At 53.7% G+C, this 12,706-nt stretch overlaps 1 protein-coding gene across 8 annotated transcripts in view; it reads right to left on the bottom strand.

Annotated features, from left to right (window-relative positions):
* Window positions 1-12,706, bottom strand: part of KDM2B (lysine demethylase 2B) — a 152,934-nt gene that overhangs the window by 77,534 nt on the left and 62,694 nt on the right. For 7 of the 8 annotated variants that reach the window (XR_006210196.1, XM_042963056.1, XM_042963057.1 and 4 more), the window contains 2 exons: window positions 7,341-7,434; window positions 6,214-6,367 (listed from right to left, as the gene is read on the bottom strand). Coding sequence is in view for 7 of the 8 variants with exons in the window: in XM_042963056.1 (XP_042818990.1) it covers window positions 6,214-6,367; window positions 7,341-7,434 (248 nt within the window). In the remaining variant the exon portion in view is untranslated. Of the gene's footprint in view, window positions 1-6,213; window positions 6,368-7,340; window positions 7,435-9,547; window positions 9,728-12,706 lie in introns of those variants that run through there. The other variant, XM_042963063.1, reaches the window with a different exon arrangement.

Below are 12,706 nucleotides of genomic sequence, written 5' to 3'. Positions count from 1 at the left end.
AATGCAGACACACCTGATGTACACCTGCTGCCCTGCCATGTGAGCAAAAGAGGGAAACAGAAGAGAGGTTCTGTTTCAAGTGGAGCGGCAGGGAATTTCAAGGGGTTTTAGAAGCTTCTACCAACTCTCCTCTTGTCCCCAAGCCAGGGCCTCACAGGTGGGTCAGGCAGCCTCAAATGGATTAGGCACTTCCTCCCCCAGCCTTCCTCAAATCTACTCCATGACTTTCATACTCCCCTCAGGAAGAACCAAGGAGGAATAACAGTATTCATAGGCCCCATCCATCCCCACTCTCCCGATGGCATCTCCTTGGCTGCACCCCAGGAAGCATGAGAGAGCAGGTGTCCCAAGCTGGTGACTGGGCTGTGGAGGCTGGCATCTGTCTCTTGCTTCCAGGCCAGAGTCACCAACAACATGAAGGCAATAATGGAGACTATTCAGGCCAAGCGACAAGGGACAGATCAATCGTGGAAGAAAAGCAGGAGACCCATAAAACCTACCAACGGGTGGTTCCCTGGGACCTGAGGGACAGTGGGGCACATGGAGTCTTGCCCACCACCCAAATACTCGGGATTCAGAAACCAAAGTCCACCCGCCCCATCCACACTTGTCTCTCTTTGTGGCTGCTGTAGGGGTAAACCCAAAAATCACAGAACTTGGGGGCATCTCACAGAGGGCCATGACCTGCTTCCTTCGCTGAGCTAGGCCAGGTCCCAGGCTGGGCAGTGCAGCTGCCAAGATGAAGCAAGAATGCCCTTTCTTTTCTAGGACCTCATAGTTGGTACCAGGGTCCCAAACTGGCAGGTCACAGGCTGCAGCAGACTCAGGAGCGTGCTTAGTTTGACCCACATGTGTTACAGAAATGGGGAAATTTCCAGGGGCACCTGGGTGGCTCAGTAGGTTGAGTGTCCAACTTCGGCTCAGGTCATGGTCTCACAGCTTGTGAGTTCGAGCCCCGCATTGGGCTCTGTGCTGACAGCTCAGAGCCTGGAGCCTGCTTTGGATTCTGTGTCTCCCCCTGTCTCTGCCCCTCCCCTGTTCACGCTCTCTGTCTCTCAATAATAAATAAACGTTAACAAATTAAAAAAAAAAAAAAGTAACGGGGAAATTTCTCAAGACAAGCTGAATTGTTTCCTTCTCTAGAAAAATAGGAAGATGGCCCCACAGGCCATTCTCATCTTTAACTGGCTGGAGGTGAGCAGCAGTTATCTCATTTCCCTGAGCACAACCACCCTCTATCTCACATCCAGCCTTCTTCACTTCCACCCTCTCTCCCTGCTCTGTACCCATTTTATAGGTGGGTCATCTGAGGCCCAAGCTACATTACGCTATTAAGTAGCTTCGGGTTACTTTTTCTCAGACTGGCCCAAGTCTAAGAAATACCTAGGGCTGCCTGTGAATTCTGGATCATGGGTGACTCTTACTACAAAGCAAAGATGGGAAATACTTTCAGGTCAGTCCAAGCCACTGACCCCAGGGCCCTTCCCAGGTCCCTATACTTGGGCTCCACCGTTCTGGCTGCTACCTGGCTGGACATACATTCAGGACAGACAGAATCTATCTTACAGCTTCCCTACCACCTTCCACACTGCCAGTGGGCCCTTAAGAAAGTTTGTTAAATGAGCAAATAATTTTCCCAAAGTCTCATGGCCAAGAAGGAAGACCAGATCCCAAGTCTGCTGACTCCCAGGCTAAAGGGGAACCAGGTCGGCTCTGAAACTAGACACACTTGGGTTCTTGCCCTGGTCTGTTGCTTATTAACTGTGTGAGCTTGGACCAGTCTATTCACCTCTCTGGGCCCCAGGAACCTTCTTTACTTAAAGAAAAGGCAGAGGGAAAATAAGTTGCTCCCTACATGCTCACAAAAAGGTAAGTAATAAATGTAAAATGTTGCTCAGTAATGTGAGTTACTATTACCATTAACTATAGTTCATTAAGCTGGTGCAGCCAGAGGAAGATGCTGAGCCCATCAACGTGGTCAAGACATTGGCCACAGGTCCCCTCACACAAAGGAAAAAGAGGTCACCGGGTCTCTCTGACTTCCTGCTCCTTGGGGATGATTTCCACCTCAAGCTTTCCTTCCACCTAATGATTAGGCTGAATCTGGGTAACTCGCTGGCCACTCTGACCCTGACTGTGTACCTTGGGGAGGCAACTGTATTCCCACTGCCTCTGCCTCATCAACAGGACAAACCCAGGCCCCTTTCTTGAGATCATCTCACTCTTCAGCCACCTTCAGGTCTGCCTCTTCCAGGCAGCTTTCCTGGACCACCCAGGAATGAGGCCTGAGAACCACCCACACCCACAGCACAGCCAACACCCAACCTCTTCACTCCAGACACAAGAAGAAAAGAGTGAAAGCACGTCTCACAAAGACTGTAACATTTAAAACCCTCCCATGCCAGTAGCCTCCCATTAGCGTTGAGTTGAAGACTTGCTGAACGACCCATGGGCAGACGTGAAGCCAGCATCAGGTAAGAGGTCACGTGTCTAAAGTCACACTGTGGGGACAAAAACCCACGTCAGAGATGAGAAATGCCAGCATGAGATTTTCTACTCCCGAAACAGAAAACCCACATGCAGGGGGCTGTGTTGCCCATGGCTGTCTCTCCAACTCTCCACCCAAAGCCACACCCCAACCACCCTTAACTCTCAGATGTGTGTCTGCACACAGCTCAGGGGGCGTGGGTGCTGGGACGAATTCCCAGGTGGCCGTCTACCTCAGTGACCGCAAAACTCTGGTCCTTCAATTTTCACTGGCTGGCAACACAATGAGGAAAATGAAGATGGTATACACTTTCATAAACTCAAAACTATCAAATTTAAAGTACTGGCCATTATTCTGAAATTACATACTTCCGAATTTTTAGTGTCAGAATCATCTCCCATTCATGAAAATCAGCACTAGTAGATGCCAGGTGTTTGTTTTTTGTTCTTTTTTTTTTTTTTTTTTAACATTTATTTATTTTGAAGAGAGAAAGAGAGAGAGCAGGGAAGGGGCAGAGAGAGAAGGAGACACAGAATCTGAAGCAGGCTCCAGGCTCTGAGCTGTCAGCACAGAGCCCAACACGGGGCTCGAACCCATGAACTGTGAGAGCGTGACCTGAGCCAAAGTCGGACACTTAACCTACTGAGCCACCCAGGTGCCCCTGTTTTTATTTTTTTTCAGTTTATTTATTTATTTTTGAGAGAGACAGAGCAGCATGAATGGGGGAGGGGCAGAGAGAGAATCCCAAGCAGGCTCCTTGCTGTCAGTGCAAAGCCCAATGCAGGGCTTGAACACATGAAACTATGAGATCATGACCTGAGCTGAAACCGAGAGTCAGATGCTTAACCGACTGAATCACCCAGGTGCCCCCTGGGTGTTTTGGTACTTTTTAAAAAGAAAAAAAATTTTTTAATGTTTTTATTTATTTTTGAGACAGAGAGAGACAGAACATGAGCAGGGAAGGGGCAGAGAGAGAGGGAGACACAGAATCCGAAGCCGGTTCCAGGCTCTGAGGTGTCAGTACAGAGCCTAATGTGGGGCTCAAACTCACGGACTGTGAGATCATGACCCAAGCTAAAGGCGGACACTTAACTAACTGATTCACCCAGGCACCTTGGTTTTTTTTTTTCATTAACATCCATCTTTAGGAAAACTACAAGTTTGTAACTATAAGCTCCCAACTCCTCCCCCTCCTAACGGTCACTGAAATCAATGCTTGGGAACCACGTGTACCCCCAGCCTCTGAGAAAGTGACAAATTCTAACTGTCCCTTTTTTCCTTCCCAAACATCCTGATGTCTCACTCACAACCCTCAGAGCCCAGGAGTCTTGGCTGGGGTCTAACTCAACATCTGCTAACTGTACTTCAAATCCTGCTCTTGCCGTCAACAAACACTCACACCTCTGCTTCTCAAGACCTCTTCCAACTCGCTAAGCCCCCAAAATGCACACCCTTCCCATCCCAGACTGAGGGAAACCAATGAACCACCTCCCAACTCTGCCAACGGCCCTGAGGAAAGAAGGCCAGTCTTCCCAGAGAGATTAGGAGGCCTGCACTCAGGGGGGCTGGGTTGGGAAACACCTTGAGGGTTTCACAGTTTAGCCCACTGACTCCCATTGAAGAGATTGGACAGTTGAGGCGCAGACAGGGGCAGAGACCAGCCCAAAGTTCCTTTGGGTTCCCTTGAATCATCACAGCTTATCCTCCAATACCTACAAGTGGCTTGAACACATCTTAGAAGGGTACCGCCTCCCTCCTGATTCTCCATGCCACATCTGCCAGGGTATGTACATAAATGCTGCCCACCAACTGCAACCCATTCCTGTCCCAAACAGGGGTCCCTCCCCTCCCCCAAGTCTGAGGATGGACCTGGGTCCATGGTAACAAAGTCACCCCCACTAAACCCTACCATTTCCAAATCCCCAATTTCCCTAATAATGAAATCTCTACTTTCTGCCCAACTTTCTAGAAGAGTCCAAGTGTGCAGGCCCTACCCCCTCAGTGGGAGCTGCTACCATAACGGCCCCCTCCTCACTTGCCACTAGCACTTGATGTCCAGACCCAAGACCAGCTTCCAACCCAACTTTCAGAAACTTAACTGTGACCAGCTTCTCCCTCCAATGGATCTTAACCGCTTCAAAGGATACTCCTAAGGTTCAAGCCTCCACTCAGTGGCAAATTTCCTGCAGCCTACTTGGCACAGCCATATATAGAGCTTCTACTCGTATATATCCAGTGACAGGGAGCTCACTACCTAGCTGAGCAAGTCATTCCAACACCAGTTGGCTATACCTCTTCTTGCAGAAGACAACAACTAGCTGACTGCTGTTCCCTAACACCTTTACTCCCCTGGGTAAAACCACACAATTCCTCCTTCAAATTTATCTCACCTGGGGGCCCCTGGGTGGCTCAGTTGGTTAAGCATTCAACTCTTGATTTCGGCTCAAGTCATGATCTCACGGTTTGTGAGTTAGAGCCCTGCACTGGGCTCTGTGCTTACAGCTTGGAGTCTAGAGTCCGCTTCAGAATCTGTGTGTGTCTCTCTCTCTGCCCCTCCCCACTCGTGCTCGCTCTCTCTTTCTGTCTCTCTCACTCTCTTACAAAATAAATAAATACACTTAAAAAAAAAAAGGCAAATTCATCTCCCCTGGTATGGTATCCAGACTCTTTAGGTCGACTTACCTCCTATATGTGACCTGACTCCCTTACTCTATACAGTGGGACTGTCACCTCCCTCATCCTGGGTAAAATGTTTCCATTAATGCAGCCAAAGACTGCACTCCCTGACCCCTAGGGCATCTGTCATACTCACTGGTGACTCACCCTGTAACTGTCCAAGAACTATAGGCTCTCCAAAGAGCTGTAGGCATGTAGGTCTTAGCTCACTCCAGTCCTCACTACCACCCCGGGAAGTCTCACTCCCATTTTACAGACAGGAACACCAAGGCTCAGAGAGGTTAAGTCACTCCCATAAAGCCACAACTTAAAAGCAGTACAACTGAAAATTAAACTAAGGCCGTGCAGTCTGGCTCCAGGGCCAGTGCTCTTAATTACTGCCCTCTACTATACTTGCAGTGTTAATTTCTTTTTCTTTTCTCTTCTTAACTTTTCTTTTGGAGGCAGGGGGAGTCCAAGTACAAGAGCTGACACTGACCTCAATTATATTTCACCTACGTCTGCTGGAAGGAGGCTGCCACACCAGGTCCTTCCCCAATGCCACATTGCCCTCTGTCCATTCCCTAGGCTTTCAGGCACCCCCGTAAAACTCCCGGCCCTGGGGTCTGCCCTTTCCCAGAACCTGCCTTGGACTGCAAACTCCATACTTTGCTTCCTTGGATAAACAACCCAATTCCTCCTTCAAAGGGGTGAACCTACCCCCTCCCCACAGTGCCACTGTCATCCCCTCACACGGAAATTTCCACAGGAAGTCCTAGGGAAACCATTCACACTTCCCCTGAGGGAGGGCCCTATGCTTTTTCCCAGGAGTGAATTCTAGCCCACAGGTGGGGAGACACAGGTTAGATGTGAGAGAGAAAGGGGGCTGTTTTTCCCTACAGCCTGAGGCCTACTCCTCTCAGGGACTGCCAAGTGCCACGAGGCCCACAGAACCCCGTTCCTTGGCCCGAAACCCTGGCTGAGGCCCCAGGGATGCGGGAGCCTTCTCCCAGTGCTGGGAGAGCCAGGCGCCGAGGGAGAGCCCAGCGCCAGCCTTGGCCGGAACCTACCGGAAGGGATGAAAAACGTGTAGCCCTGTTTCAGCTCAATTCTTTGGCATCGCTCCACGCGGTCTCCCAGGAAGATGTCACTCTGTTTGCCTGATAGCACCCACTCCTCGTACAGTGCCAAATTGTGTAGGGTTGGAGGAATCAGCCAAAAGATCTTGGGAGGAAAAGGAGGCAATCAGCTGAAGATCCGGGCCAAAGTCCTGGATTCCTTCCAGGCTGTGCCACAACCCAAAGAGACAGCCCCACCTGCCTGGGAGTGGGGGGAGGACAGGGCACCGCCTCCAGGACCGGGCCCCTAAGGGTCTCTGGGGTGGCAGGGGGGCTGTGCCACCGTCCTGGGACACCCTTGGCCTGCCTTTAGGAAATCTCCAATCCCACTGCAAAACCAGGGTGGGTAGACTTCCTGGACGGAGAGGAACATTCTTTCTCCTAAGCCACAGGCTTGTTGAGGAGGTAAGGAAAGGAGAGGAAGGGAATTTCCTAAGTTGTCTGATCAAATGGCCCAATAAATAAACCCAGCTTGTGTTCACTCTGGAGAAGGAGGAAAACATCTGGAACCGGGCAGGATGACTTCCTACCCAGAATTTCTTCCAAATTGTTTGGTTAAAACGAACCTACACACAGCCCCAGACGAGCAGGACGGCACACATACTCTCAGGCACCCACACCCGCGCAGGGTACATGCAGAGCCGAGCACAGCGGGAGCATCCCGAATGCACGCCCCACCTCCTCTCTCTGGGTGACGCCTGTCCCTCATGTAAAATGTTCGTGAACGCAGGTGGTGCTGGCAACTAGACTTTTTACGTTACATGTTCTCAGTACTGGAGCTAAAAACTACAGTGGGCAAAATGAATGCTGGCAAATCTTGGGACCCAAAGCTGGAGTTCTAATCTGGCCTAAGATGCTTAGAACACTGGACTGGGTGGGCAGGTGTGAACAGGTCACTAGACGTGATGCAGAAGAGTTGGCCCTTGATCCTTCTCCCCAGGAGAAGACAGAGAGTGAGGAGGTGGCCCTGAAAGCAGTCACAGGACAAGGACTGGCTGGGCGTGGGTGAGGAGAGCGAGCCCCTCCAGGAAGAAACAGTCAGGAACATACAGAAGTTGAAGAAACTCAGTTCGACTCACCTTCCCACCCCGGAAAACATGGTACCAAACAGAAGTGCCTCCAAAGTCGATGTGGAAGTCAGTGAAACAACCTTTGACGCTCATCAGACAGTATCTGCAGCACAGAAGCAGGGGAGCAGAAAAACAGTTCAACGCCTGAATCACAGGAGGTGAGTGAACAGCTTCAGAGATGCTTGACCTGCTGCCCTTTTGCAAATGCTAACACTGGGGGATTTTTTTTCTTTTCTTTTCTTTTTAAACCCAGTTCTAATCGGAGTTCCCCATGGGGGAAGCCCCTGTGATCAGATGATGAATCTCAAGCATTGGCCACCTGCCCCCGAGGCTGGGGGAGGCATTTTTGTTTTCAGGTTCCCAGGAGAGAGCTGACAACCCACAGGCCACTTGGTTCCTTCCTGACAGACAGTTCTACTCTGGCCCCGCCCCCACTCCTACCCCAGTGAGAGGCTTCCTTTCTGCTCCTTCCAGCTCCTTCCTGTACCTGCAGCTCTCCTGAGCTGCCAGTCCCCTTTGCAGCAGCTGGACCCCCTGGAATTCCATTGTAAACCACCTGCGTGGCTTGCCAATTACCAGTCCCCATTCATCTCCTCATTCGTTCAACAATCACTGAGAGCCAACCCACGGCCCAGCCCAGACCTAGGCATGGCACTTAGAGAAAGGCATAAGAATGCCTAAGACACCTGCCCTTCAGGACGGGACACTCTTAATGGAGCACTGCACAGGAAAAGTTAAATGGCAAGGCGAACTGCAGGGGACTGAGAAGTGAGCAATGCAGCTCAAAGTACATGGTACCAGCCACGAAAAGATCACAGTGTAGGATTCCACATATATGAAATGGACAGAGTAGGCAAATCTACTGAGACAGAGTAGATTAGTGGCCAGGGCCTGGGCGGCGGGGGGAGGAGGAGTCGGGATGGGGGGGGGGGGAGGAGTCGGGATGGAGAGTGACTGCTAATGGGTACAGGGTTTCACTTTAGGGTGATAAAAACGTCCCAAAATGGACTGTGAATGCACAACTCTGTAAACATAAGAACCACTGAATTGCACACTTTAAATGGATGAATCGTACATGAATTATATCTCCATATAGCTGCTAAAAAAAAGGTGGGGGAAGAGATTAACAGATGTTGGGGTTAGGTGGTGGACAGGCAGAGGGGAGAACCTGGGCTTCAGAGACTTGGGTGAAGGAAGTGAATTCGGAAGAAGGAACCTGGCAGCAGCCCCTCCTCTGAGCTCCAGCAGCAGCCAGAGAGCCCACCCTTCCTTACAGGAACTCACCAGTCTCCTCCCTCCTCCCTTGCCATGCTGCCCTCCTGGGGGAGGGCAGAGCTTAAGTGGGGGTGGGGGGGCAGAGCAGGCTTCCAAGTCCAGGCCTGGCAGTCAGTGATGCCAGGGCCCCCTCTTCCCCTCCCACCCCTTCCCACGAGAGCCACCGGCAGCACGGATGGGGCAGCCTCCCCACGGCCCATGCTCATGCACCTTGGCATCTCCGGAGGCCCACACACACATGCTTACCCCACTGACCTCTTTTCCCCGCTGCACTTTGCTTTTCCATGGTTTGGGGAAGAGGGGAGGAATGGGGCAGGGACTGGCAGGGAGGAGCCAGCAGCAAGCCCCAGTGGAGATAATGGGGGTGGGGGCGGTTAGGGGCTGAGCTGGTTAGGAGGCTGGTGGGCTCCAGGTGCCCCCCTCCCTCTAGCTGCCTTTTGCACCTCACATTCAGGTGGACCCGGGGCTCAGCAGTATGCAGGCAGCGTGCCCCGCGTCCCTCCTCCGGATAGGCTGGAAGGAGCCTTAACCATGTGTCTGCAGGAGGCTGACAAATCAGAAGGCCTTCCCGCACATCAGAGCCCTGCTGCCTAGCAACCCCATCGGAGGGGTGTAGTTGACAGCACAGGACGCAGCCCTGTCACGAAGACAGGCGCGGGCTGCGGGGCTGGCGCTGGGGTTGTTAAAGTCCCAGCTCGGCTGGGGCTCTGCACCCTCCCGCCTCCACCCAGCACGGCCCGGCCACGTCTCCACTCTGAAGACCCCAGTGATCCTCTACTCTCCAAGGAAATGGGGGTGGGGAGTGGGGGTGAAGCCCTAACCCACCCCACCCCCACAGACACACCGGCCTGCCCTCCAAAAACCACCTCAAAGTATTAGTCCTCATTTTCCTAAAACCACCTCTATGTCTGGCTTTTTTTCTTTTCTTTTTTTAATCTAACCTTGGTTTCCACCCCCTCGGGGCCTCAGCGGAAAACAGCCTCCTGAAAACAATTTAAGTGTTTGTGGGAGATGTGCTTCCTTCAGTCTGCAGCTGGATAGCAACCCAGGTGCCCGTGAGGCGAGGAGAGGAGCGTGTCTATTGGGCACCAGGCCCCAGGCTAGCCTGGCCACACCGGTCACCACCCCCCAACCTCCCGCACCGCCCCCCCCCCACCCCCGGCCCCAACGTCCCCAGCACGCGTGGACAGAATCACTACGAGCTGCGGCAGCTATGTGCGAGGAAAGTTCTCCAAGTTGTGCTCGGGTCTGATTTGCCCTCCCAGTCACCCTTCAGCATCCTCTGGGGCCCTTCGGAGCTTGGGGGCGCCACTTCCAGGACCCGCCTCTCCTAGAGAGGCCCCTCCTCCCACGTCCCTCATTTCCTGGCCGCTAGGCCGGGCCGCCCCTCCCGCCGGGCAATTGCATGCGTTGGAACGGCCAGGGTGGCTGTGACAGGGCGGCTTTGTCCAGGGGGCCCCTGCAGCCGCCACCCCCGCCCTCCCAGCTGCCCCGCGCTCATTCCGGGTCTCCCCCCTCACTCCTGCTCCCGCTCGCTCTGGCGTGACGCCTTTGCACTGACCTCTACAGCTTCCTCTTCCAAAGCACACCGCAGTCACATGGGCACCCCGGCTCTGTGCCACGGCCGCTAAGCTCTCCCCGCCGGCCAGCCAGCCTGGCTTCCGCCTCGGCTGCCCCTTGCCCGGAAAGCCGCGCCCCTTAACACCCCCCACCCCCCACCGCCCCGGTGGCTTCTGTGCAGGAGCGCACCCTCCAAGTTGGGGGATGAGAATCAGGAGCCCCCGAGCTAAGCCTCTGGGGGGTTCCCGCCTCCCAAGGCCCGCGCAGGCTGGGGAGGAGCGTGATGGGAGGGGGCGCTGCACCTGCAGCACCAACTTTGGGGCACTGCCTGGGATCCGGGGAAGCCGGGCGACCCCACCCCGCCCTTTTCCCTCCAACTTAGCGAAACTCCCCGGGCGGCTCAGGCGGCATCCCTTCGGGCAAAGGTCTTGGCGGGGGAAACCAGGGAAAAGCTGGCACCGGGTGACGGGGCTGGAGGCGCCGATCGCGCGCGCACACACACTACACACTTAAACGCAGCCCCGGGAGACACAAAGAGCTGCTCCGCGACGCCGGCCGCGCAGCCCGCGGGCTGGAGGCGACCCACACCCCGCCCCGGCGCGCCCCAGAGGAGCGGTGGCTCCCGGGGTAGCCCCGGGCCCGCGGGGCGCAGCGCAGGGACGCCCGCCCGGCCCCGCCCGGCGCGTCCGCGGTTACCCTCGGCGGCGGCGGCGGCGGCGGCGGCAGCGCGGCTCCCGGGCGTCCCCTTCGGCAGCGCAGGATCGACGCGCGCCCAGCCCCGGAGACCGGAGCCGAGCCCCCTCCACGGCGCTGCCAGGGCCCGGCCGAGGACTGTGCAGCCCTCTCTCTCTTCCTTCCTTCCTCGGGGAGCTGGGCGCAGCCTGCGCTCATCCCCGCGCTGAAACTGAACACCCGCGCGGCGCGGCGGCCGCCAGGAAGGAGGAGGGAGGCCGCGGCGGCGACAGGGAAGCTAGCCGGCCAGCGCCAGGGGAGGCCGCCGCCGCCCACGGCCGCCCCCTCGCCTCGGCTGGGTGGGGGCACGAGGGTAGCTCTGCAGGCGGGCGCTCAGGAACCCCTGTACCCCCGTTTTCAGGGAGTGTGGACGCCGTCCTGCTACTGGAGGTGACCACCCAGCAAAGCCACCTTCCTTACATGTGTCCATTGGGGCACGGCTAGGGGTTGGAGGGAGTATCAGATCCCAGGTCTGGCAGGCAGCTCAGAGACCAGGTTATGGTGCTCTGGCCCTAAAACAGATTATCTCTGTGACCTTGGGCAACTTACTTTCCCTCCCTGAGCAGGTTTTCTCATCCTAATGACAGGGAGGTGACCTGAAGTTCAACTCTCCATTCTAAGATGCCCCTTACCTGCCCTCTTAGTAGCTGTGTAACCGTGCAACATGGAATCACTGTAGGAATTCACTGAGATATATACATGTTAACACAGTACCTGGCACTATGATACTTTGGTTATTAAATCAATTTTCACAACCCTCTGAGGTCATTCCCAAGATTGTCCCCATTTTACAGATGAGAAAGCAGAGGCTCACCCACCCAGGTCTCTATCGTAGTCAGTGATGATGCTTACCCAGGCAGCCTGTCTCAGAGTTTCTCAGGCCTTCTCCCAGTCTAACCTGGCAAATCCCAAGACTCTCAAAGAAGCAGTGTCTGCAGGTTACAGTCAAACTCAACCACGGACTTCCGGCTGCAGATGGTCCAGCCCAAATCAGAAGTCCTACCCTCCAGGGCATGCTCACCAGGGCCACAGCCCTCCTCCCATTCTGTCCCCACACCCTTCCCCTAAACCCCAAGGGGGCAGGACACCTCTGCAGGGTCAGAAATCAAGCTTCTTAAGTCTTTGGCCAAACCCCATCTCCTGGGGCTCTCCACCAATGTTAATTAATAGACTCTAATTATCAAGTGCTAATACTAACAGCTACTTATATGCATGGGATCATTACACCTTTAAAACAACCATGGGGCCCCCGGCTGGCTCAGTCAGCGGAGCACGCGACTCTTGACCTCAGGATTGTAAGTTCAAGTCCCACATCGGGTGTAGAGATTACTTAAAAATATAAAATCTTCAAAAAATAATAAATAAAATATAAATAAATAAATAAATAAATAAATAAATAAATAAGACAACCCTATAATCCCCATTTTAGGGAAGTGAGCATTGAAGCCATTTCAAGGTGGTCAACTCCCTGGGCCAGGGTTTTGCTCCCCGGTGTCATTTACAGGATGGCCCGCCAATTAGTACCTCTCCAATGGCCTGCTACGAGCTTATACTGTGAACTTTTTTGCAACTGGCTGATTTTTTCACCATATGTATGTTCTGTCTATTTAAAAGAAAAAAATTGTATGACAAGAAATATCTCTCACCTTGGATCTGAGCACCAGTCATTGAGTGGGTGTTCTTGAGCAAGGTCTTTGACACACACAAAATATAGATGGAGTTAAATGAGCTGAGAGAAGGCCCTGACAGCTGGACCAGGCTGTCCCCACGGGAAAATTATTATTACTTTTTTAGTCACAAATGCCTCA

Source organism: Panthera tigris, chromosome D3 (assembly GCF_018350195.1).
Source record: "Panthera tigris isolate Pti1 chromosome D3, P.tigris_Pti1_mat1.1, whole genome shotgun sequence".
NCBI lineage: Eukaryota > Metazoa > Chordata > Mammalia > Carnivora > Felidae > Panthera > Panthera tigris.
The sequence above is the reverse complement of the archived record's forward strand: the minus strand, read 5'-3'. Positions and strand labels throughout refer to the sequence as shown.